The 27,471-nt window shown below is 42.3% G+C and overlaps 2 protein-coding genes across 6 annotated transcripts in view; one reads left to right on the top strand and one right to left on the bottom strand.

Annotated features, from left to right (window-relative positions):
- The window catches only part of RORA (RAR related orphan receptor A), a 723,379-nt gene that overhangs the window by 106,067 nt on the left and 589,841 nt on the right, over nucleotides 1-27,471 (bottom strand). The gene's annotated exons all lie outside the window — the stretch shown is intronic.
- LOC149750180 (uncharacterized) overlaps nucleotides 1,271-27,471 on the top strand; it is a 44,743-nt gene continuing 18,542 nt past the window's right edge. For 2 of the 5 annotated variants that reach the window (XR_016391374.1, XR_016391370.1), the window contains exons 1-3: nucleotides 1,271-9,443; nucleotides 9,737-22,872; nucleotides 27,092-27,160. Coding sequence is in view for 2 of the 5 variants with exons in the window: in XM_089904528.1 (XP_089760654.1) it covers nucleotides 9,365-9,443; nucleotides 22,743-22,872; nucleotides 27,092-27,160 (278 nt within the window). In the remaining 3 variants the exon portion in view is untranslated. Of the gene's footprint in view, nucleotides 9,444-9,736; nucleotides 22,873-26,008; nucleotides 27,161-27,471 lie in introns of those variants that run through there. The other 3 variants (XR_016391378.1, XM_089904528.1, XM_089904521.1) reach the window with 3 other exon arrangements.

The following is a 27,471-nucleotide window of genomic DNA, read 5'->3' as shown; positions in this document are numbered from 1 at the left end:
TGAAAGTTTCATTTGTATGTAGCTTGTGCATGATAATTATTTTTAAATCTCAGATAATCACCAGATATTTTCTGAGAACAGACTGTGGGCGAGGTACTGTGTGAGATATTTTAAAAATAAAGTTAAAAACATCCTACCCATGCTGACGCACCAAGAATTGTCATTAAGAATAGTAGAAGGTGTGCAGGTTCCAGAATATTCACAGGTGAGGCAAATGTTTATCTAAGTGACACTAAGTTAGAACTGTTATCAAAATAGTATAAATAATTGCTATCACACTTTTTGTAATTAGAGCACTGCGAGTCAAAAACCTTACGAAATGGAACATGGAAGAAAACAGAAAGAAAGATCCACAAAGATACCACTAAAATTCCAATAACTAAAGTTCGTGTCTGAGCTTAAACAAATCCCTCAGGCTTTCGCTCAGAGACTATTTACTCTTATGTAAGACAGTTCTGACAACCTTGATATCTGATTTTCCAGTATACAGAGTATATTACAAAAAAAAAAAAAAAAAAAAGCCCAGCAGAAAGGAATAGAGAGTTCTGCTCACAGGAGCAAGGAAAAACAATAAATACTGAAGGAAGAGATAAAAAAATGATAATAAGTTAGACATAAGAACTCAAAAAGTATAGCAGCTTGGGACTACTTAGCATAAGGGCAAACAACAAGCCACAACTGCTAAGTCTCCGAGGATATCCTGTATTACAGCATACTGTACACACCATCATAATTAGTGTTTATAATGACTTTGAAACATTAAGAATGGATTAGCCCATGAACTCTAAGAAGCCAGGGACTTACGTAATATATTTTGAAAGGCTTCCCCCACCGCCAAACAGAGTGAAGTAGTTTAGGCACTTAGATACATTCCAGAAAATTAATTTACACGGAATATCTCATTTTCTAATAATGTTTGTGAATCTGGCATTCATATACATGCTTCAAATAATAACCCTAATTACTTCAGACCTTACAGTGTCTAGGTTATTCCAGTTTTGGTAAGCAATACTCTGAAGCCGGCTGGAAAAATAAAGGGCTTCCATAGTAGGAATAACTGTTTTGTACCCCAGTATTTCATTCCATTTCATTATTAGCCAGATATCAATAAAATAAAAACTGTTCAAATACCCCCTCTATTTTTAAAGCGACAATGTTTTTGTAAATGTTTACTTGAATTATGAGTGTTCAGGGCTGAGGTTTAAATATATATCATTATATTAAGATACTTGCTATTTATATAATAGTAAAGGCTATTTATATAATAATGTTTAACCTGCCGGAATTCTGGAGAAGGAAAAGTTAGTACAATAAGTTCAATGGGAAAAAAAAAAAAAAAGGAAAACATCGGCACAACTTGGCATTGTTTTCATTCAGGGCAGGTGAAGTGATAGGTTTTTAAAAGTATGCTTTTTACACGCACACTCATGACACCAACACCCTTCTTCATGGCTGCTATAATCCTTTTTCAAAACTGCTAGCCTGTTTCCAGGGCAGCTGCAAAACATCCGTGAACACTAGTTAATTTATTGGAGTCATGGAAACTGCTGCCTCTATACCTGCCAGTGAAATCCACATTGTACAAGATTCTACAATGCAGGAGCCGAAGGTCCCGAGATGAATTCTCTCCGCTCCAAGCTAGATGGAGGAAAGGGAAGCCACCTCTCGGAACTGCCTGGACCGTACTTTTGGATTTTTGCCTCTTTCACTCCACCTATTGTCCAGGCTCCAGAATAATGCTTTTTTTGCATTAAAATCACCATGGCTACCTCTAAATTGCTATTAAATGTATTATTATCTTCATCACTATTGTTGTTGTTCTCGTTAGTGAGAACACAGTTTAAAGGCTACCGTTCGGCACTCATCAATGCCCAGGAAGACAGCAGGCAGAGTCAATATCCCCACTTGCAGATGGGGTAAATGAAGCTTGGAGAGGTTTTCCAGCTTAGCCTGGGACATCGAGAAAGGGAGAGCTGGGACTTGAGTGCGGGCTTCTGACTTTCAGTCCAGTGCTCAATAAATGTTGCCACGTGCTAGATACTGAAAACTGATTTCCTATTCTTTAAGAACTTATATTCTGAGAAATTCAGATTGGCAAGTATAAGGAAAATTTTCCACTGTAGGATTTCTGAAAATGAAACCCGAGTCTGTCATATTTTTTCAGAAGACTTTTGTCACTAATTATATCTTCCTTTCAGTTCATACATGTTTGTGTAATCTATTCATTCCTGCCACAAGAGATAATTTACATGGCTTTTCAACGATATGCCACCAATAAATCACCAATTAAATGTTAATTACTGGATCTCACAACAATCCAAAGAAAACTAGCTCATATGATGTAGGTTGTAAACCAAGCCTAGTCGTATGATGGTTGTTTCACAGTTTCTGTCCTTTCAGAGTGAAAGAGATACACGGAGTGCTTGCAAGAGACCCCGGTGATCATCACTACAATGGCCTCAGAAGTTAAGAATAGTATGCTTTCAAGTTAGGTCTCTCTCTTTTTTTTTTTTTTTTAAATCGTCTCTTCTTTTTTATGGATCTCTTTTTCATTAATTAATTTAAACTTTTCTGGTACCATTTAATATTTTATCTATTCAGGTTGGGGAGGGGGGTCCAGGCAAGCTGTATCACACGTGTCTTCCAATAGCAAAGGGGAGTGATTCCTATGATTAATTCCCAAACTTCTTCCACATTTAAGCGGTGCTCAGTTGGCATCCTGCCCCCCATAACTTTGTTCTTACCAGCCTTTGCTTGGTATAAAATACTGAATTAATTTATTAAAGAACCATAATAGGTTATATTACCTTTGAAAGTTATATTACTTGATAGTAGGGCCTTTGAAGTAAAATGTGAAAATTTTAATTGGGCAAAATAATATGCAATATTTATGGCAAGGATTTTAGACAGAACAAAAATGTGGTAGCTCTAGGGGTAAAAGTCTCAGGTAGAGATACTGACAGACCCAGGAATAAAATCCTCAAGGTCTCATTCCTATTCAGTGTTCTGATCATTCAGTCACACTCTAGGAAGAGACAATAAATATACATCTGTGGACAGTCCAGCGATGGAAATGAGGTGGCCTAACTTTCATCATTTGCAATGATCGGAGCTGAAGCCATTTATAAAATACATGCCATAACAGAAACCGCTGCATCTCGACTAAAACTGGGAAGACACAGAAGAGGTTGATAAAAATGAAATCATGATACATTCATCCTTATCCTATCACCAAAGTGGTTGCCCAAAGAGGGGGCCTCCACAGTTGTGTGATGAAAGGCACAAATCATGGACTACCCACTGGGGCAGCCAGGCCAGAGAGGGGAGAAAATAGCCTTTTCTTCAGAGGGCTGAATGGCTGGACTTGCTCGGATGAATAGATAACACCATCACGAACAGACAGTAGAGATGAAAGTGGAAACCAATGAAAACAAGAACGGAGGAAAACCATCAAAGGTGTGGAAAATAACAAAAGTTCAGGGGCTGGAGTGATCAGCACCCACATGCTAAAACTGCAGCACATAGAGCTGTTTGAAGCTGCTAAAGGGATTTAATACAATCTGGAATGAACAGAATTTGCCATCAAATAGAACAGAAGGGCCACCAAGAGACCTCAAGGAAGGATAACCTAATGTAACATGAGACCTGCAAAGAGCTCACACGGCAATGTCCTTTTGAACATCTCAATCATTCTAAAGTGCTGTTTAAAACACACACATGCACACACACACACACGCATGCACGGTCCAGAGTCTGTGGGGAATTTTGATGGGAGTTGCTCATCAAAACTCTTAAATAATGCAAGGCGATGGCAATCCATCCGATCTTCCACTCTGAGGACCTGGAGCAGAGAACAGACGTGGGTTTTATCAAAGCAGCCTCTAATCTTTCCAGCACATCTGCAATGTCCATCTCACCAGGGGTGACCTTCTGAGTGAACTTGGGGAGAGATGTGCTCTTTGGTTTTGTGTGGGTTGCAGTTTAATTCAGCAGGAAGCGGGCCATGGCTGGGAACCACAGCACAAAGAAAATCACGGTAAGGAGGTGAAAAATGTGGGACTGATCAACCATAAGTGAGATAAAATAAGTGACTGGTAGGTTTTTTATGAGACCAGCAGAATAAAAAAAGTACAATGGGTTATCACTTTTATGGCTCATTTCCCATTGCTGTTACTAAGTAGGCAATGATAGAAACAGCACAACTGAGCAAGCACACCCAGATCAGAGAGAAAGGGAGAGAGTGAAAGAGAAAATTAAATGATCAGAGAGACTCTTTAAGGCTGTGTCCAATCCAGGGCAATCATCCGAATAAAAACTAACAATTTCACTCAAATACAATGCAGATAAATTGCACTGTGAAGATATGATATATAGACTTAAAAATTATTCTGTTTTTCATGCAGATAATTGTCTATAACACCTCTGGGTTGAGAGTGCATTGGTTCATGTAAGGTACAAAATCTTCAGATGATCAAAAGTGACGTATGTATTTGTAGTAAAGCTAAGAAGTCGCATCATCAAAAGTTTATGGGCCAGTGGTTTTTCCTGTGCTAACTATTAACCTAATTGTGGACAACAGGGAGGGAAGAGGTATTCCTCCGTAGGGATAAGTCAAAGGGAGTGTGCATACAAAGGGAAATAAACCATCTCTTCCCACTTGGTTATCTTCACTCTGTCGGGCTGAGTATTAGTACACAGGCAGCAGGGAACCGAGAATTCTTTACTCTTGAATGGGTTCAATCTCTCAGATCTCAAAAATCCCCAAGCGAGTCTCTAGAACAGGAGTGGCTGGAGCCTGGTTCTGATTTCCTCTGTCTATTACCTTTGGCTCTTCATCCCATACCCCACCAGGCGTCCAGCACTGAATCAGCATGAGAATAGGACACAGATGGAGGGAAAAACGGGTTCAGTTTACCATAGCTTTAACCCTCTTCAAAGATTTTGGTGTTTGTACACTACCAGATTCCTATCAATACAAGAACATGCTTTTTTCCGTTATTCCATTCTACATTTTACTATCTTTGTCCCAGTAGGAAACAAAATCACGACTTGTCTCCATCTCAAACAATCTTAAACTTGGCAACAACAAAGAAGGATGAAGTCATCTTTGCACGATGGGTCTAGACTAGTCTGAGCACCTAGTAGGTGCTCAATAAATACCAGCCTATAGGCAGGGCTCATTTCCTCCGACAGCTGCCCAGAGACACAAACTGCTTTGGGAAACCTGATGAAGAGGCCCGCCTTTCTGGCAGAGCCATCCTCACTCTTTCATCACTGTACTCAAAGATATTACTGATGTTGGTCCTCTGGTTTTGCTGCTTTTTTCCTCTGACTGGACTAACTGAGTCTACTCTGCTCACTAGCTGTCACTTCAGAATCCTGTCACGCAGCGGAAGGCCAAAGGACATTTTCCCCTAAGTCCTTTTAACTTCCTGGCATTCCGTTTTTCAACCCCACATTAAAGGTGCTGATGTTTCATCCTAGTCCTACCAGCCAATGGGTGGCCTCAAGTTAGACTAGGCAGGGCTTCTCTCTGCTCTTTCCCTGTTGGGCACAGGGAGAAGGAACCCAGAAAAATGTTTCCTCAAGCTCATTTTGTAATTTTCCCTTGGATGCTATCACTGAAGTTCTGAGATCATTTACTAAGGAACAGACGCATTCGAAACTAACATACAACAGATGTAAACCTAGGGCCACTGTTGGCCAGCAAGACCTCTTTCTTGCAAGTTCTCAAAAAAAATTTTTTTTTTGGCTTGTCTTTATCCCCCCTCTGCTCTCGGCCAATGCTCAATCATCTTATAATCCATTAAAGCTAGTATACCAATTCGGTTTCTTTTCCAAGACAAGACCTGCCAACTTGAAAAACAAAAATGAACCTCCCCTAGTGTTGGCATGTTTCTCCAAGCCTCAGCTAACCCAGGGCAGAGACTGGTGGACGTGAGCCCAGTTGAAGCCTGAGGTGAGAGCCATCATTTTTTACTTGCTTTCGTGAACAATCTCCTGGTATGTTCTTGAATTCTCATCCTTGGTATAGTGCCAGCCCAGGCATTAGGAAACCCGGCAGAGTGGCATTCTCTGCAGTGTGGCAGAGCAAGTCATCTGTCCTAAGAAGCCAAGATCTGAGACACCTCTGCTCCTGTAAGAATCTCTCTGTGTCTCTCTGATTTACCCTGTTCCCGGTGGTAAAGTATTTTCTGCAAACATGAAATTAGCTTATAATTTAAGGACTTTGGAATGACTAATTTTGACTAAGTTAAACAGGGCAGAGTAGTGACTCCAAGTGACTTGATCTGTGATTCTTGGGAAGAGTTTAATGGACGTATTTTATTTTCTTTCAGGGTGACCTCACTGATCTTTGTGCAAAATGCCATTTCTTTATTTTTTCACTTTAAAACAAAGTCACTGCCATTTTCTAGGCATTTCTTAGCGAAGAAAACTCTAATTGCATTTTACTTCTTTAAGGCCACTGTTCAGGAATTATTATTTTTTTTAAAGACCTCTATTTTAAAATGAAAAGTGTAGGTGAAGGTGATTATATCTTTCCAAAGTCAGTAAAACAAATGTGTTGCATAAGACATTTCAATTCAATTAAGAGAAACAGGTCAGATGCTAAAATATTAGTAAAATCAATTATGAGTAATAGGTCTCCTGTTAACATGTATCACTACAGCTGCCTCTCTCATAATTTTTGAATAAATTTACATTTGTTTCATATTCTTTGTGTGCCTGTAATGTATGTGTGTGTCACTGACTGTAAAACCTTGTCCATTTCCTTTTCTTTGTTACGTTTGCTCTGGTATGTCTTGGAAATGTCACATGGACTAACATTTATTTAGTGAAGGTTTTTCTAAGAGGAAAGTCAGGTGGCAAGTTGAAAAGGGCTTTGAATCTTGTCCTGTCATTTGTCACCGGGGCAGGGAGCTTCATCCTTCTGAACCTTGGTTTCCTTATCTGTAAAGGAGAGTAATAGTACCTTCCCCCCAGGACCGTTGTACGACTGAAATGTGACAACTCACTGTAACGTGCCCACCAGGGTGCCAGGCACGTGGTGTTCAATGAATGTCTCTTTCTGATCTTTGAAAATCCTAAAAATCATTAGTATGTAAGAGAGGATTATTACTTATAACATTTCAAATCTGATGTCTGGATTTTGTGGTAGGATCAGGGTCACCAAACTCACCTAAAAAGGGGGTGTCAAAGAGAAGGGCTTTCTCCCTTTATCTTTACTGTTTAGTAAAGGGGCGCCCTCAAATTCCCACGTTAATAGCTCAAAATCTGCTGCCGCCACCTCAGTCAGCCTTTCCTTCAAACAGGTGATGCCTGATATGGAGAAATTATATAGGAAAAAAATAATAGCACTTTGAATCTATACTATAATCACAAAAACATAAAATTGCGCATGTGTATGATAAAACATGAAAAACGAAAACTGGCAACTTTTTTCGTAGGTTATTGAGAAAATGGGTACATTTTTTCTCCTCTATAATAGGCTTTATCATTTGTATAATGAGGTTGGACATTTAGGTGAAAAATAGAGTATCCTATGATTGGCGATTCACCCGTTTAGGTTGGTGGGCTATCTGGTCAAAAGGTAAATATCTCAGAAATGGAACTTAAATCAAGTTTGGCTTCATGGAATACTTTCCTCCTAAGAGCATGGAGTGAATGCGAGTGTTGATGGAGTTGAGGGAGAGGAAGGAAGGACAATTTTGGAGAATGGCCACCTGCTGAGGGGAGCAGACTTAGAGAAAGTGGGCTCTAAATAGGAGCCCGAGTGGATGGAAAGTAGAAATGAGAAAGTTATAGAGATAAGGCAAGTAATACGGGGAGGAACATTAAGGGGTTGATTATTTTGGGGTGTGTGTGTGTGTATATTTTTGAAGAAAAGAGGCATCCATAAAGTGCACTGATGAGCTCAATACCTCTGGAGAAAGCTCCAAGTATTTAAGAGTTTAGAATATAGCTCACACTGGGACTTCCCTGGCAGTCCAGTGGTTAAGACTCTGTGCTTCCAATGCAGGGGGCGTGGGTTCGATCCCTGGTCAGGAAACTAAGATCCCACATATTGTGCAGTGTGGGCAAAAAAAAAAAAAAAAAAAAAGAATATATTTCACTGACACTCTGGCTTTAGTCCTACAACCCTTGGGAAGTGTAGGGCAGCATGGCACAGTAGGAAGGATAAGGGCTTCGGTGCTTGACAGAAGTAGCTATCACTTCTGCCACTCACTAGCTATGTGGATTTGGGCTGGGCAAGTTGCTTAACATCTGAAACTCGCTTCCTCAATTAATATTCATAGTTATACTTAACAGTCATAGTTATCATAAGGTTTACATGAGATTACACACACACACACACACACACACACTTACATACATATAAAATGCCTGGAACATAGTAAGCTCCCAAATTACTTACCTGTTCTTGCTACAGGGATGAGGAAAAAAATAAGAACTCCCATCCTGAGACAATAAGAAAATTAATAAGGTTAAGGTTGTGCCTCTATCCAGGCTTCTATGCACAAGGTGGGACCAGGACAGCTTTCTCAGGAAGCCATGGTTTAAGAGCTGCCAGTGAAAAGAGGCAGCACCACTCCGCAGGCACCCACTCTGCTTCCGAGAACATGGTGGTGGATTAGCTGCCATTATCCACAGTCAAAAGTCCTAATGCTCTTTTGTGCTTCTTCGTCTTAGGGCTGGAGCACTTGGCTGAGCTGATTGCTCTGATTCCTGTATTTTGAATCCTGTAATCCCCCACGCTTGGGGTCAGGGGATACAGATAAAGGGGCAGAGGGTGACTTCTGTTCTCTACTGAGCCCCGACACAGACTGTTTCTAAGTTCTGAAGGTTTGCCTATCTGGGAGGCCGGCAATAGAAAAGAATAACACCCCAGCCGGTATCTCTAACCTGCACCTTGCAACACGTAGAAAATGAGAAAGGGAGGGAAGATTCTCCCTAAAGTCTCATGGGATGAGGGCTCTGAGGACTTACTGGGAGCTGGCAGGTGACTCTGTACCTGAGCTTCCGTCAGCAGCTGGGGAAGAGAAGGCTAATGATGGCACATGAGTTTACCCAGTAAAACCCATGACAGGCAGTGTCTGGTGGGCATAGGAAGAATGTGAGTGCACGAGAACCAGGGTCTGGGGAAGTTGCTCCCTCCCAGTCCAGCTCATATGGAAACCGTTTATGTTTTCTGTTTGCCAAAAACCTTTGGTGCGTTGCTGAACCTGTTTGTCCTGAACTCCTAATAATAAACACATGGCAACCAGTTCTCCAGATGACAAGTCCTTTTGTTAATGAGTAAAGAAGGACTGATGAGCTTCTCCACAGCCCCGTCTTCATACCTGGTGATGGGAAGATCGGCCCCATGGAGGGCACAAAGCCTGGCTTCCTCAGGTCCTTGACAACAGTTGCTAAGCCTAACTTGGGACGGAGCTGTTTCAGAGGTAGGGCCCTATTGTGTAAGGGACTGTGGTGGCCCTGTGTGCATGGGGGAAAGAGGGAGGCAGTTGGGAATGAGAGATCCCTGGAAAGGGTGTTGTGCTCTTAAGAGTGATGATGGTATGTCAAACTCTGCTTCTTAAAACTACTAAGTCATAGAGAAGTGACTGGGGTTTGTATCTGAGGGCAGTTTTTAATGATCCGATCGAGACATGACAGTTACAGGCCACAGATAAGTTGTTAAACATCCTTCTAATTATTATCACATGTTTTTCTTTTCTTGGCCATTAACACTTAGCTTGGCTGGATTTTCCCTCTTGTGTTCCTGGAGGTGAGGCAGAGGTAAATGAGAACTCCAAGAATGTGATGGCAACGCCATGCTCAGGAATAGCGATGGAGCAATGCCTGGGTAGCAGGACTCAAGCCTCTCCCAACTCTGACCAAGGCCAAGAGATGACCTCTGCTACCTTCCTCCCTTTGCTGCCCCCCACCTACCCACACAGCCCCCCACAAACACTCAGAGTACAGGCTGACACAGAGCCCTTAGACACGCACACATACAAATACACATCCCAAAGCATGTCGTGTTTTGTGCACTTCAGGCACCTGGCACACAGCAGTGCCCAATTTAAGTACAGGTGTTCCTCAGCATCTGTGGGGGATTGGTTCAAGGACCGCCAAGATACCAAAATCCAAGGATGCTCAAGTCCCTTATACGATATGGCATAGTATTTGCATATAATGTATGCACATCGTCCCATATACCTTAAATCATCTCTAAGTTACTTATAATACTTAATACGATATAAATGCTATGCAAATAGTTGCTGGGTGCAAGGCAAATTCAAGTTTTCTTTTTTGGAACTTTCTGGAATTTTTTTTTCCCCCAAATATTTTCTTTTTTTTTTTTTTTTTTCTGGTAAGCGGGCCTCTCACTGTTGTGGCCTCTCCCGTTGAGGAGCACAGGCTCCGGATGCACAGGCTCAGAGGCCATGGCTCACGGGCCCAGCCGCTCCGCGGCATGTGGGATCCTCCCGGACTGGGGCACGAACCCGTGTCCCCTGCATCGGCAGGCGGACTCTCAACCACTGCGCCACCAGAGAAGCCCTCCCCAAATATTTTCAATCCATGGTTGGTTGAATCCGCACAGGTGGAAACTGCAGATACGGAGGGCCAACTATATGTCAAATGTTGAATGACTGGATTAAAATATTAGGAGGCAGGGTACCCACTCATGCTATATTTGACCCTACCAAGCTTTAATTCACTATAAAATTATGTGGACAAAACTTTTTTCACGTATTTATTGTCCATAAAGGAGCTTTATGAAAGTCAGGATACATAGGTAATATGTTCTTTGTACTCTGGTGACAAAAATAAAAATAATTTACTTTCTCATTTCAAGAGAACAGAAAGTCATCTTTCTTGTGAATTTTATTTTTTAAACACAATCCCTTCCTCACTGCCCCTGTAATAACTCTCTAAATATCACTTCCCAAAATTTACATGTATGAGATTGGAATGGACAATATCTTTGGATTATTCTTCTGTCTTGCCATTTCCCCAAGTCTTGCTAATCTGCTGGGTTTGAAGTTCATGCAATTTTTTTTTTTTCTTTCCCAACACCTCCTGCTGACACACCCAAAGGCGCTCAGCTTAAGAAGGGAGTGGTCTTTGAAAACATAAACTAGGTGTTCCCTGTTCAAATAAAAACTTGACAGATATTCTCACAGGGAAAACTTTCCCTCAACAGCTGTATGAAGGCTAAAACTTGTTCCTGGCAAAGGAGTTTACACGGATGTATCCTACATGGATCGTCCCTTCTTGTGGTTCACTAAACTCTAATTGCAATCATGTCAGACATATGCTGCTTACCATAACGTTTCATGATGAAAAGTGCACTCTCCAGAATTTAATACACAGTAATGGCTTCTTTGATTTAAAGCATGATTATGGTAATAAAACCACTACAAAAATGGACACATCTTCTTCAGTAGATTATCTTTCTTTGGAGACAAAGGTAAGTTCTGAGTCCTCTGATTATAGAGGATCGAATTTAGTATTTTGCATTGTCAGCCGTCATTTCAGCTTCTTTTGACCAATTCTGGCGTAAGATATCTTGGGGCTACCAATATGGCCACCCCATATCACAAATGATGTATCATTATGATTCCTTCTGGGTGCATTTGTAGTTAGCGGGTTTGAAAAATATTTGTTTTTGCTTTAATTGCTAAAAAATTTAAATTTTACTGTATAAGAATACCATAACGTATAAAGAAACTGAGAAAGTCACAATCCTGGAAACTTAAACACATTAACTGCTTTCCTACTTCATGGGTCTCATAGCATTGAAATCTGTCTACATTCAAGCTGGAGGTCTGCTCTCACCCACACTTCTCTGTATCATCACCTCATCATATGAATCGCGATGGATTGTAGCACAAGGATCAGCTATCTTCAACACTTCACTAGGGCTCAGGAGCTGGCAGAACCAGCAAACTACCCAAGATTTTAGGGCTTTATGATTTTCAGGTGTAGAACCACAGACATTACTTGAGACACTTCCTGCAGACGGTACATAGCATCTTTGCCTGTATTTTCAGGTCTCAAAGCCCAGGAAGCCATTGTCCACACAAGGCTGATCCTCTCGGTTCCATTTATCCAAAGCTGATCTGATTTCAAAGAGTTCCATCCACCTTCTCAAAGGCTCTTCCCAACCATTCCTGCCTATAGATGAGGACTCTCCCCTTCCTTTCATCTCCTTGAAGCTCCCATGGTCAGCATCTCTCACCCTCTCCTTTTGTTGCTAAACTGTAGATGTTTCACCTCCCTAACCAAACTCTATTGCATTTAAAGTGAGGAATATCCTTCAGACTTCTCTGGAGTGCATGAGAAGTATTAACGCATATTTATAGATTGATTCAAACAACAAGGTTGATGAGATCATTGTCAAATGGAAAAGGAGGTAAGTGAAAACAGTGTAGAAAATGTGAAAGAGAAAAAGACATCACAGTATTAGTTTAAACAAGGGCAGAAACCCAGTCCTATCCTCTTATGTTACTTAGCCTCTCTGTGTGCCCCCAAATTGAAACAATAATAGTACCAACTTCATAGACCATCATGAGGATTAAATGAGTTCATATTTGTAAAACAAGTGCCAGGCATGCAGCAAACGCCACAGAGGCATTTGTTAACATGAAAATGAAATACCATCACAATGCCAAAACCTACCACAGTGCCTGCTCAGTAAAGGCTGAACTCAACCAAGGTCTTTGTTTTGAGACACTTGAACCAGCATGGGCCTGGGATGGAGTGGCTGCCAGGACCAATGGGCACCTTCCAGAAGGAGCAGCTCTTGCGAACACAGCAAGCTCCACGCTCCAGTTCAAGGGCCCTGGAAGTTCCCAGGTTTTGCCACAGACTCAGCTGGAGCGCTCCCTGGATGGGGACATGTGGTTTTTCGGGATAGCCCGAGGAGGAGGGGTTGCTGGGCACCCTGGCGCCCGCTGACGGTGGCTCCCGCGGCGAGGGGGACAGCCCGGAGCCCCGCCCCCTGCCTCCCCGGCCCAGAGCCGGCACGGAAAGTTACTGCGTGCTAACGTGGCAGGAACGATGGAAAGCCCAGGGCTGCCAAGTGCTGAAATCCTGGGCTGCGTTTCTTATGCTCACAGGCACGGCTCTTCGGAGAGTCTAGTCTATACACGTCCCCGGCACATAACTGTATTCTTTTTAGCAGATACTATATTTTGGAGCAGAGGGAGGAGAAAAAAGTTTGAGGGAGTGGCAGTAAGGCATGAGCCAAGATCCCACGTATGCTTTTTTTTCTGCTTGCCCTAAGATGTTCCTAAGATCAATGAATAATCTCACCCCCTGTATCGTGTACAGCTGAATCTTCAGCTCATAGGTTTAAAGAAATAATCTAACTCTTTTATCAAGTTCAACTCACTGGACGCTTCCCTTTTGTCTATTTGCTCATTCATTTTTTATTTTATTTTTAATATTTATTTATTTATTTTTATTGGCGTATAATTGCTTTACAATGTTGTGTTAGTTTCTGCTGTACAACAAAGTGAATCAGCTGTATGTATACATATATCCCCTAAACAAACATTTCCTAAGCATCGATTATCTGTCAGTTACACAAGGGGGCCCTGGGAACCCTGAGAAGCTCATAGTCTGGTGTGGAGACAGTATAAATGGTAGCTATATGTTATGAAGGGCTATCACTGTGGCTGCACAGAGGGCTCCCCAGCAGAGAAGTTTTTTCTGCCAGGTGGGAGAGAAGCCACAAAGGCTTGCTGGGGAGTCTTGTTACAGCTGGGCTTTGAAGAATGACTCCAGCGAGGAGGTCACCAGCTGAGCAAGTGGCCTAATTAGGCTGTGATGTACATTTACCATCTTTGTCCCATACCTGCTTTTTCAACTGAGGTTTTTTTTTGCAGTACACGGGCCTCTCACTGTTGTGGCCTGTCCCGTTGCCGAGCAACAGGCTCCGGATGCGCAGGCTCAGCGGCCACGGCCCACGGGCACAGCCGCTCCGCGGCACGTGGGATCCTCCGGGACCGGGGCACGAACCCGCGTCCCCTGCATTGGCAGGCGGACTCCCAACCACTGCGCCACCAGGGAAGCCCTCAAGTGAGGTTTTAAAAATACAAAAACAGACTGTGGGTTGGAGAACAGTATTGTATGAACATTACACTCCCTGATTATGATCACTGTACTGTGGTCACGGAAGAGAATGACCATGTTCCTAGGAAATCCACTCTGAGAAAGCATAAAGAGGAATACTCCCTCTCTCTCTTTCTCTCTCTCTCTCTAGATATACACACACACACACATATATGCATATATGTATATTTGTATATATATATATACACACACACACTTGTATATGGGGGGGCAGAGAGAGAGAGAGAGAATGAGAATGATAAAGCAAAGAAGACAAAATGTTAACAACTGGTGAATCCTGATAAAGGGCATATGGTGAATCTGTATAAAGGGCACTTGTGCTATTCTTGCAAGTTTCTGTAACCTTGAAATTACACCAACACAAAATGTTTTTAAAAAATTTAAAGTACAGGGCTTCCCTGGTGGTGCAGTGGTTGAGAATCTGCCTGCTAATGCAGGGGACACAGGTTCGAGCCCTGGTCTGGGAGGATCCCACATGCCGCGGAGCAACTAGGCCCGTGAGCCACAACTACTGAGCCTGCGCGTCTGGAGCCTGTGCTCCGCAACAAGAGAGGCCGCGACAGTGAGAGGCCCGCACACCGCGATGAAGAGTGGCCCCCGCTTGCCACAACCAGAGAAAGCCCTCGCACAGAAACAAAGACCCAACACAGCAAAAATAAATTAATAAACTCCTGCCCCCAATTAAAAAAAAAAAATTTAAAGTACAAAAAATACTAAGTTAGTTTTAAAACTACCAGAATGACAAAGCCTTTTATTACCATCATTCCGAAAAGCAATATTCAGAACCCAGTTTGGTCAGATTGATGCAGCGACCCACCTAGGCCTTGGGAACCCTGAGGAGTGCAATGTCTTTTTTTTCTTTTAATTTAATTAATTAATTTTTTATACAGCAGGTTCTTATCAGTTATCTATTTTATACATATTAGTGTATATATGTCAATCCCAATCTCCCAATTCCTCCCTCCCCCCCATTTTCCTCCCTTGGTGTCCCTATGTTTGTTCTCTACATCTGTGTCTCTATTTCTGCCTTGCAAACTGGTTCATCTGTACCACTTTTCTAGATTCCATATGTATGTGTCAGTATACGATATTTGTTTTTCTCTTTCTGACTTACTTCACTCTGTATGACAGTCTCTAGGTCCATCCACATCTCTACAAATGACCCAATTTTGTTCCTTTTTATGGATGAGTAACATTCCATTGTATATATGTACCACATCTTCTTTATCCATTCGTCTGTCGGTGGGCATTTAGGCTGCTTCCATGACCTGGCTATTGTAAATAGTGCTTCAATGAACATTGGGGTGCATGTGTCTTTTTGAATTATGGTTTTCTCTGGGTATATGACCAGTAGTGGGATTGCTGGGTCATATGGTAATTCTATTTTTAGTTTTTAAAGGAAAATCTACAAACAACAAATGCTGGAGAGGGTGTGGAGAAAAGGGAACCATCTTGCACTGTTGGTGGGAATGTAAATTGATACAGCCACTATGGAGAACAGTATGGAGGAGTGCAGTGTCTTCTGTGGTTCCTTCTTCACTAAATTGATGTATAGTTGATATACAATATCCGTACCCTATTCTTTTTTCTTAAAAACGAGCCTTGTAGGGTGAGAGGGTCAGGATAGCAGTGAAGCTCAGAGCAGGTGTGGTCTGCAGAGGGTCTGAAAGGAAAGGGGCTAAAAGGTGCTGCCTGTCCCTCTGCAGTGGAAGGGCCCACCCCCAGGAACCTAGAGGAAGCAGTACCACCAGGAGTGGGCAGTCAGCTTAGTAAGGGTTTGTGATCTATCAAACAATTTTGTTTAACTTGTTTTTAATACATTTTAAAAAGCAAAAAGCAAAATTTAATAATAACAGAAGCAGCAGCGGCAGGTAAGATTTACCAGGTGCAGACGATATTCTAGGCACTTTGCTATCTACTCAACATAAGCATCTCATAGATTCCCCATAACAGGTCCATGAGATGGGTACTATTAAAATTCCCATTTTAGGGCTTCCCTGGTGGCGCAGTGGTTGAGAGTCCGCCTGCCGATACAGGGGACACGGGTTCGTGCCCCGGTCCAGGAAGATCCCGCATGCCGTGGAGCGGCTGGGGCTGTGAGCCATGGCCGCTCAGCCTGCGCGTCCGGAGCCTGTGCTCCGCAACGGGAGAGGCCACAACAGTGAGGGGCCCGCGTACCGCAAAACAAAACAAAACAAATTCCCATTTTACAGACAGGGGAACTAAGGCCCAGTGACTCAACAGTGGAGTTGGATATAAGCACAAGTAGCGTGGCTCCAGTGCCTGGGCTCTTGCCCACAATTTTATACTCTTTAGGTTCCGGTTACTACTTTATGTGCATGTGGACTAAGAATTTCAAAGGACATGGAGGGGGGATGAAAGCAGTATGATTGGTTGGAGGTGGTGAGATTGCAGTGATGTTTACTTTGATTTCAATGTTCAGTGTTATTTGTGTACTAACTTCTAAAAAGTCAACCCTATCGATGGATAATTCCTGACTCAGTAGATGCAGTTTGGGACTTGTGTGCCTAACAGAATCTTTGTCACTAAATAAATTACAGCTTCTCTGTGCCTTGGTTTCTATATCTGAAATATGAAATGATATTTGCTTACATTTTCCCACTAAAATACTTGCTCTATGACTGATATTCTGTGTGTGATGTGTGTAGGATATGGAGATTGTGGAGACTAGGGGGTGGGAAAAGGTGGGGAGGGGTACGGTGGGGTGACGGCAAATCTCTATCTGAGGACGATTACTCACTGGTGGGATCCGATGTAATGCATGAGGCCGGGCTGGGCTTTCTGGTCATAAGGGACAGTCCAACCTTCAATGAAAACATCGTATCTGAATTAGGCCCTCACCTCACCTTCCCTGACTCCTCTTTTCCCCCCTCCGTCTCTCTCTTCTTTCTTTCTTTTTCTGGGCCAGTGGAAGTTGTGTTCTGTCATATTTACACATTTTCTCAGATAGAAAAGACAAGCAGAGGCTCGGTCCAGAGGGAATGCAAGTGGCTTGAAGGCCTGAGCACACCTCGCTTTGCATCCAGGGACTCACCCCGCAGATATCATTTAACCCCTTTACCACATGCATGGAAGAGAGACTTTTTTATTTGCTGCTTATACACAGGCGATTCACTGGAAAAGCATCCACAAAAGGTCAGAAAATTAGAGTAACCAAAATCACATGCTGCTATGGTAGAAACTATACTGGTTCGTTTGTATTCTCTTCCTGGTCACCTTTCAGACAATCTGACTAGAAAGCAGAGTTTTCATTTCTGTGCATCATCCATTTAGGTTCAAAGATGCTTTTGAGGGAGCCAAGGGAATGATGATTTAATGCTGTCAAGTGCTTTGAGATCTCAGACAAAGAAGCTCTGTAAATACTGAGAATTACTGGGCATTATCGGCCCCAGTATCTGTCTCCTCAGTATTATCAGGGCTTTGGAAAAATTAATGAAGAAATGGTTCCTGGCATAGTAACAGCAGCAGTCGCTTCTGGAAAAATGAAGAGACCCCTCTGCATTGGGGAATGCAGGACTCAGTGAAAACACTCACCCAAGAATTACTTTTCTCTTTTTCTTTTTGCAAATGGAAACCACCAAAGATGAAAACCCACTGCAATATGAAAAAGAAAGAAGTAAAGCTTTTAAAATCAAACTGTAGCAGGGTGAGGGCAAGGTATTGTGTGAGTGCACATACCTGCACAGGAGATGAGAACAGAGAGACAGACATTCAGAGAGATAGACTGGGCTTCAGAAAAAAAGTGGGCAAAAGGCTTTTGCCCATATGTTTGTATTTGATGCAAAACCAAATCTTTTTTTTTTTTCTAAATAAAAAACTTATGCATTCTGGGTTGGTGAGGATGCAGGGCAACAAGCACTCACATACATTCTTGGTGGGCACGTACACTGGTAAAATCTCTGTGGAGGACCACTTTGCAGTATCCATTAACATTACAAATGCATCTTTCCCATTATCTTAACAATTCCATATCCAGGAATTTATCCTGTACATCTATTTGCATATGTACAAAATGGTATATGCTCGAGGCTACTCACTGCAACACTGTTTGTATCAGTCAAGTCTGAAAACAACTTAAAAGCTGATTCGTGGGGGATTACATAACTGCTAGTGTATCCATAAAATGGAGTATCACAGAGTTGTTGAAAAAGAATAAGGCAGCTCTGTATGCACTGTACAAAACTAGCTCTAAAGATATAGTGTTAACTGAAAAGGACCAATACACAGAACAGTGTGTGTGTGTATATATGTATAAATGTATTTGAATATGTGCGTTTGGATTCATCATGCTCATATATTCATAGAATGGATGATTTCTTTTTTTAAAAAAATTAAATAATTAATTATTTTTATTTTTGGCTGTGTTGGGTCTTCATTGCTGTGTGCAGGCTTTCTCTAGTTGCGGCAAGCAGGGGCTACTCTTCCTTGCGGTGTGTGGGCTTCTCATTGCGGTGGCTTCTCTTGTTGCAGAGCACGGGCTCTAGGCTTCCTGGCTTCAGTAGTTGTGGCTCACGGGCTTAGTTGCTCCGCGGCATGTGGGATCTTCCCAGCCCAGGGCTCAAACCCGTGTCCCCTGTATTGGCAGGCGGATTCTTAACCACTGCACCACCAGGGAAGTCCCATAGAATGGATGATTTCTAGAAGGCTGCATAAGAAACTGGTAACTGGCCAAAGGATAGGGTTTACCTCTACTTTATATCCTTTTGAATGCTGTATCATGTACCCATGGGACCCTTCCAAAAAAACCTAAACAAATAATGTTAATGTGTGTGAAACCACTGATCAAATGCCAAAGTAAAATAATGAACCTTTTACCATTTTTGTGTGGTGGGGCTGGATGAGGTGTGTCTTCAGAGCTCTCCCATGTTCCTCTCAACACCTGGCTTCCCAGTCTCTGACCTTCCTGGTTGCCCACAGCTCAATTCAGGGTGGGTCAGCCTGGCACCTGTTTCAGCTAACAGTCCCCAAACCAGGAAGTACCTGTCTGCACCAGATCCATCAAACATAGACCTGAGGATGCAGGGACCCTCCCTGTAGGACTGACAGGGGAAATGATCCCTAGGGATTAGGACTCCCACTGGGCTATGCCAAACATTTGCTGCAAGTCTGACCAGTGATAATTTTGGAATTAGGTTTTGTGTCTTTTTGGGGTTGCAAGGAACAATGACTCACCAAGCTAGGGGATGCTCATCACAAGGCTATATGTGGAGTGATAAGAATATTTCTCATGAGAATCTAATAAGAATAATAAAACAACAATCTCTAAAATAACAACATGGAGCACTTAGGTGCTAAGCATTGTGCTAAGTGCTCTGTTCGGATAATGTCACTTCAATCCCACCACCAACCCATGATGCTGTCACTGTTATTATCCCCATTTTACAGAACATTGCAGAGGTCCCGGGTGCCACAGAGCGACGGGGCCCTTGGAAATGGAAAACATGCCTCTCCCTCAGTCTCACTCCCCTGGGCAACACGGTATCCCTCAGGGCTGCAGCTTCTCCCTGTGTGCTTGCTTCTCTGATACCAGTTGGCTTATTCACCGCCCACTGTGCCCACTCATTGATTCTGCTTGCTCAAGTCCTTCAAGGATGGTCCTTGGAGACCCTCCTCCATCTCAAGTTCTCCTCTGGGCTTCAGCGGCCTCCTCCTCTTCAGACCTCCCGTCTATTCCCATGAGAGAGAATGTGAGAGGTCATCCGTACTGGTGGCCAGCCACTTCCAGACCCGAGGGTGGCCTGTCCCAGGTCAGGTTCCCGTTCTGTTTCATTTCCCTGTGGCTGAGGGCTACCAGGCCTCTTGGGGTTAAGTCTTCTCCTTCACTCGTAGAACCTTGTTTTTGAGAACTGACCTCAAACCAGGCTCTGGGACACTGGGGGTGCAGCACCAACAGAGCGCAAAGCCCTTGCTCTCCATGGATTCACCTTCTACCCCCTTGACCTGCAGTGATGGGGGTGGCAGACATTCTGGCCTGTCCACTTTGGAGACAATGACCATGACTGACCACTGAGCTCTTGTCTCAGTCCCTACATCACCGCACCTGTGGCTCCCTGCACTCATGCCTTTTCCTGGTTTTCTAGCCCCCTCCAGAAACTTGGCCCAGTGTACTACAGAGTCCAAGGTGACCAAGCAGGTGGCCTTCACAGTAGGGCAGAGACTGATGGGAGAGAATTCTGGTGGACAGTGCTCAAGCCCCAGCCACAAATAATGAGGTTACCAACCATTTTACCAAGACTGGTCAGCAAATACCCAAGTGGTGCTCTTCTCTTTTCTTCCTTATTTCTCTTCTGTCAATGCCAAACTGCTTGAAAGGATTCCATGCCTCGTCAAGTAGTTGACCTGAACAAACCTTTCCAGGCTTGTCTTCCACATTCTTCAAACCCCTAATAATCCTTCAAAACCCAGCTCCAGGCATTTCCCTCCTCAGTGAAACCTTCCTTAAATTCTTAGTGACAATCATGGCCTCATTTGGGCTACTTCTGTACTTGGTACATAATTTTACTATTGCTCTTATCATGCTGTATTGCAAATGTTTATTTAGATGTGTGCTTTCTTGACGGGAGTGTAAACTCACAGAAGGCAGGTTCTATGTCTTAATTATCTATTTATTTTGAATTTAAATAAGATATTTTAGAATAGTTTTAGATTTGTAAGAAAGATACAAAGATAATACAGAGAGTTGTTCTATACCCCTTGCCTGGTTGTAACATCTGGCTTTACAATGGTATATTTTGTTACAACTAAGGAATCAACACTAGGTTGTTACTCTTAACTAACTTTCACAGTTTATTCAGAGTTCACTAGTTTTTCCCTAATGTCCTTCCCTATTGTAGATGTCATCCAAGTACCACATTATGTTTAGTCATTATGTCTCCTTAGCCTCCTCTGGTCTGTGACAGTTCCTTTAACTTTCCTTGTTTTTGATGACCTTGACAGTTTTGAGGCATACTGGTAAGGTATGTGGTAGAATGTTGTTCAATATGGGGTTTCTACATGTTAGACTGGGGTTTCTTCATTTTTAAACACCAGCACTGAGCAAAATACCTAGCATGTACCACCTAGCATAGACCAGGCTTTTGATTTAATGGTTAATGAACTGACTAGAATTCAAGTGTTTCTTTAGCACCTTCGATATAAGTAGAACCCTGATCGATGCTCTTGGAGAAATGAAGTATGGAACCCAAGCCTTGTAAAGATCTTCCACACTGTTAAATAACAAAAGACAGCATGTGTCAAATAAGGGGAGCCAGGAGAACGACCTGTGGCAGCTTAGGAGATGGATTAATTAGCGTGAGTGGGTGAAGTCAGCAACGTCTATGTGAAAGAAAGGACTGGAAAAGCAGGGAGGATTTAGAGAGGCCCTTTTCAGTTCTCAAACTCACCCAGCTGCTTCCTGCCTTACGGTCTGCTTACCTGCTGAGCCCAAGGTCTGGAAGGCATTTACCAGCCCCTCTCTTCTCACGGCTGGCTTCTCCCTGCAGACCACATTATCAAAAATAGGCTCCACCTGTCACTCTCAGCAACCTTGTTTTCTTCATAGCCTTTGTCAATGTTTAGGCTGATTATTTCTTTATTGTCTGCCTTTCTCACTAGAGTTTCAGCTCCTTGAGGACAAGGACTGTAGTTTTTAATTCACCCTGGCAGAGCACATGACCCACACATAATGGTACTCAAGTTATCTTGCTGAATAAATAAAAGGGTTGATGTTGGATGAGTCTGACAAGACATGAGACAGCGAGAAAATCCATGAGCCCTGGAAGAGGCACTGGGATGGAGCAATGGCCTGGGTAGGCAGTGGAATGCTGCCAGGTCATGAGACTGATCACAATGGTGTCAGCTGATCCCAAACAGGGTGGCATAATTTGGGCAAACGCCAGCAATGTACTAGGTGTGGGCTACACAGAGGTAGAGGCGATCCAGTAGTTTTCCATCTTGGGAAGGCCAACGCAGGTTCATAGTCAAAAAGTGGGGGATAAGGAGTAACTGGGGTCAAGGGAGGGCTGGGGGCCATAGGAATGTCTTTTTAAGTTGAGAATGTACCCCATGAATGAGAATAACACAAAAGCTCCTGGAAGTAAAGGGGGTTCCCGGTTTAACTTCTCTGGTGTTGGCATAAACCCAAGGAGAAAAAAGGGCACTCAAGTCAATGCTCCTCAGTGAGGAATATAAAATGGACGATGAAGACATGTGATTTTTGCTCTAGGATTTAGTACTAGGAAAGGACAGCGATCTTTGGAAGCAGGAAGAAAAATGAGCTTCTGGGCTCAGAATGGAAAGGACCCCACTGAAATCTTGGATAATTTCCACCATGTTTTCTACATGGTTACAAAGGACAGAATTGTAGTATATGCTGATTACCTCCAAAAGTATATATATATTCCCATCTGAGTCCAGTTTAAAAATGCTGACCAAAGGGCAGTGTTTCATAGATTCCGACTGGAACAAGCCCAGTGGGAAGAGGCCTAGAAAGCATATGGCAAAGAAACTCTGAGTCCAGAGTATGATTTAGAAACTGAAGTGGTATGTGTCATCTGTATATATCTATATAAATAACTACAATGGTTGAACTCTGCCTATTTCTCCTCCAACCCAAGAAACAGCCCTGAAAAAGAAAGATAACAATGACCTGTGTGTCTGGGAGTCCAGAGGGACTGTCGGTGACAGAGCTCACAGGGTTCCCCAGGAGGACCAAGAACACGGTCCAACCAATCATCCTCTGACAAGGTAAGGGTGGGCAGAGGAAGGCATGAAGAGTGGCTGCACTTCTACATGTGAAGGTCAGAACATGAGATCAAGCCATGTGTCTTTGCTATTTTAAATCTACAGCCTTTGAACCCCCAGAAGGTAAGCAGGTGAGTCCTGTTCACCGACTTGTAACGCAGGAATTCCTTCTCTCTTCTGTACCTCCTTAGATCAGGCCTAAAAGGGATAGCAGGTATTAACCTCTGTGATCCCTTCATTTGAGAAGGGAGGAAACTAATGTCCAGAGGACAACGTGATAAGCCCAGGGTAGATTGGCTTTGGAGCCAGGATGGGACCTTCTAACCAACCCAGCTTTCCTTTCCCAATCCTCAGCAACTCACCTGGATACTGACCACAAAATTGGCTCTGACTCTACATTCATTTGAATATATTCAAATACACCAAGCACTGTTCACCATATATTTTCTTTCCCTCACATTACTTCCACAATAACCTTGAGGTGGCCGGGGAAAAAACAAAAGAAAATACTACCCACATTCACACTCGTTTAAATGAAATGTATATACCAGGTATCTGACCTGGACTCTTACTTCAGTGCCAAGCTCCAGCTCATATCAATTCATTTCCCTAACAGAAAATAGGAGTCAACTTTGCAGATGGAAAGCAATTTCCCTGCAAATATTAGCAGACAGGTTACTAGCACTACTGGACAGTTTTATTATTACTTTTGTTTCAGGCTAAGGTGTGGAACTCTACATTTGCCAGGTAGTCTGGTGAAAAAAGGTAGAGTTTAATTTTTTTAATTTTATTTTTTTATTGAAGTAGAGTGGATTTACAACGTTGTGTTAGGTTCAGGCATACAGCAAAGAAATATATATATTTCTTTTTCAGATTCTTTTCCCTTATGGGTTATTACAGAATATAGAGTAGAGTTCCCTGTGCTATACAGTAGGTCTTTGCTGGTTATCTATTTTATATATTGTATTGTGTATATGTTAATCCCAAATTCCTAATTTATCCCTCCCCTCCCATTCCCCTTTGCTAACCATAAGTTTGTTTTCTATATCTGTGGGTCTATTTCTGTTTTGTATATAAGTTCATTTGTATCCGTTTTTGTTTTTTAGATTCCACATATAGGTGATATCATATGGTATTCGTCTTTCTTTGTCTGATTTACTGCACTTAGTATGATAATCTCTAGGTCTGTCCATGTTGCTGCAAATGGCATTATTTCAAAAGGCAGAGTTTTTTAACTCTGTATTAGTTTTAACATCAGAGGGCAAAACAAAGAACAAGTGTGTTGGCTGCAGGCTGAGTACTTGGAAGAGCACCTCACAGGATCCTGGCTTTCCATCTCACTTCCCACACACAAACTTTCAGATACTGAAACATCGCATGGGTTGAAGGGAATTACTCAGCAGCACCTGCCTGTAAACACTGGTTATCAGCTCATTTGCAAGTTAAGCCACTTGATGGCAAGTTAACGTGTTTTACTCTTCTCTGGATTTAACAGAAGGTTGTTATGTTTTTTTGTTTTTTTTAATTTTTGGCTGTGGTTGGGTCTTTGTTGCTGCGCGCAGGCTTTCTCTAGTTGCGGCAAGCGGGGGCTACTCTTCACTGCGGTGCACAGGCTTCTCACTGTGGTGGCTTCTCTTGTTGCAGAGCACGGGCTCTAGGCACGCGGGCTTCAGTAGTTGTGGCACATGGGCTCAGTAGTTGTGGCTCGCGGGCTCTGGAGCACAGGCTCAGTAGTTGTGGCGCACAGGCTTAGTTGCTCCGCTGCATGTGGGATCTTCCCGGATCAGGGCTTGAACCCGTGTCCCCTGCATTGGCAGGCGGATTCTTAACCACTGTGCCACCAGGGAAGCCTTGAAGGTTGTTATGTTTTATGAGAACCCAATCATCTAAATATTTCACATATAGATGAGAAAACTAGACAACATAAAGATAACCAAAAGAGTATGTCATTAATAGCCACGCAGGTGTATTTCCTTAATAGCCATTTATATGTACGGGCTACTCGAAGTCATGTTTTACTATCTATGTATTTTCTAAAGGGTTAGAAAGTGTTGGGTGTAGGGCTGCCAGATAATATACAGAATATTCAGTTAGATCTGAATTAAAAATAAACAGTGAATAAACTTTTAGTGTAAGTATGTTCCAAACATTGCATAGGACATATTTTTATTCATTTTAAATCAATACTGGGTCCGTTACTCAGCCGGTTTATTTATTATTCAGATAATTTTTGCCTCTGCTTCCTTCTTTTTTGACCTTTTGGTGGCTTAATTTTAGGAACCCTATTACAGGGTGCAGGGAGAAATACAATTCAAGCACATTGCGTGTCCTACTTACCATCAGCTGAGGCTCATGTTTTAGTAGGGGAAGAATTTGATACTTTGGATTGAAAATGGTGATTATCTGCATTCTCCCTATTACCATATAGACAGAATTAGCCACAGACTGATGTTTTCCAGAGTTTGGATTTTGCAGAGCAGTAAAATGTAAAAAGAAAAGGAAATTGTGAAATTGTGAGAAGATCAATATATGGTTGCCAAGTTTAAATTCGATCAAATAAGAATGTTAAAAATACCACAACTGCCATCTTCAATGATCATTAATTCATAAAAGAAAATAACATTTGAATATCCCCAAAGTAGGAAGGACACAGTCTTAGAAAAAAGAATAATACTTCTTAAATAAAGTTGGCAGCCTTCCAATGTACCACTCTCAGTTTTGTGGAAACTGTCGAAGTGTGGTGCTGGCCCTGGGATCTGAGCACACCCAGCCAGGGTATGCCATAGCAGCATAAGCCCTGCAGCAACGCTGCACATCATACAGGTTTGTGCTGGTAAGAGATAATCACAGAGCAACTTCTAGTAAAGGGAAGAGAAGGTGAACACCACCAGTTTGAATTTCAATGACCTTAAATTAATAGCTAATTTAAGGATTTAATTTCCGAGAAGCATCTTATTTGTGTGGGAGTCTATTGTGACATTTCTCAAACCAGGAAGCATTTCTTCAACTTAAAACTTATAGAAAACCTTTTCCTAAATTTCCTTTGGAGCACAGCACAATCTCTGTACTCTTCCTCTCTCTCTCTCTCTCTAAAATGAATGCTTCAGGAACTGGATAATATGACATTGAATTTCCACAGCCCCCTTCCCAAGAGAGTTCAGAGGTCTTTGAAACCACGGGTAATGAAGCCTCCTGGCTCCTGTGAGCTGGCAGAACGTGTGACCCCAGCTGAGAAGAACTGGCCAAAAGGCAGGTGTAGCTTGTAGCAGTGCTGGGAGACCGAGTCCCCAAGTTCAGAGTTTCTATCACCCTTCCCATTACACAAGGGAAAATGATGGTGTGAAAGTGGAGAATTGCCTGAAATTGCTGAGTAATTAATAGAAACCACGATTAAAATCAATTGCCTAACCCAAGTCTTGTGGGTAGTTTCTTCTGTCCTTCTCCTGCCTGAGAAACACACGCAAAAACTTTTTACCACAGGAACTTTTCTTTAAATAGGACTAAAATTCAATTTCATAAGCCGCAGAGAGATTCAAAGTATTATTTACCAATGATCTTCAGATATTCTTTCCTTCTCCCCATAGCTAGGAAGCTGGAAACTTTTAGGGGCTCTTAGAGGAAAAGAAGTAGCCACTGAACACACAACACACAACACACACACACACACACACACTGAAATATATGTTAGCATATGCTTAAAAACATGAAAAATACCCCTAACTTTAAAAAATTTTTGATATAATTTTATTTTTTTCTAGTCATAGGGTTATTTGGTGTCTTTTGATTCTATTCTATTCTATTCTATTTATACATTTATAAAATATATAAAAGTATATATTTTATTTTTTAAATAACTGTAATTGTTTATTACTTTCATAATAAGTAAAAAACAAAGATACAAAACACAAACTCTCCCATTAAAACTCACTTCAACCTGAATTTTAAGGAGACCATTTAGCATCACCTCATAATCACACCCTATTGACCACAGTCCTCGCGCCCTGACCCACGTGAGAAACTCAATACCCCTTCTGTATTTGAGACATTTGTCTTTCTGAAAGAAGGAGTGCAACCAATTTTTTTTTTTAACCTCTCAGAATCTCAGCTCTTCTGTAATTACTGTAGCTCAGGTATTTTCCCCGCAGTCCTTTTCAATATCAGCTGTCTTCATTCCCTTCTCTTTGTTTTGCCTTACTAATTCTGACACGATGTTTTCTTTCAGGCTCAGAAGAGAGAGATTTTGGCTTGGATTCCACAATGATGTTTCACAGAAAGTCAGCTCTGGTTCCAGGTACTTGATAAACATCTCACTAACTAATTTCTCGCTGTTTCTAAGCGATGAACATTTTGGTTAGCAAGTCCAGGGCCCTTCAGACATCATTTGCATCCTACACAACAAGTGAGCTAATGAAACCCATGGAGCACGGCCTGGCCCTCTGCTTCTCTGTAATGGTGTAATGGTTTCTGTCATCCCAGCCAAGCTGCCGTGTCCAGGACTCTGCACGTGGGATGCTGCCTCAGGGCAGGTGGAGGGATGCAAATGAGTGTGGCCCTCAAATTGCAATTTAAGGGTAGCTGTTAGGTTATACTCTTCCCATATTT

The sequence above is a fragment of the Delphinapterus leucas genome, chromosome 2, assembly GCF_059928025.1.
Source record: "Delphinapterus leucas isolate spDelLeu-1000000601 "Yukka" chromosome 2, BTC_Dleu_Yukka2, whole genome shotgun sequence".
In the NCBI taxonomy this organism is placed as follows: domain Eukaryota; kingdom Metazoa; phylum Chordata; class Mammalia; order Artiodactyla; family Monodontidae; genus Delphinapterus; species Delphinapterus leucas.
Note: the sequence above shows the minus strand (reverse complement) of the source record. Positions and strands in the feature narration are given on the sequence as shown.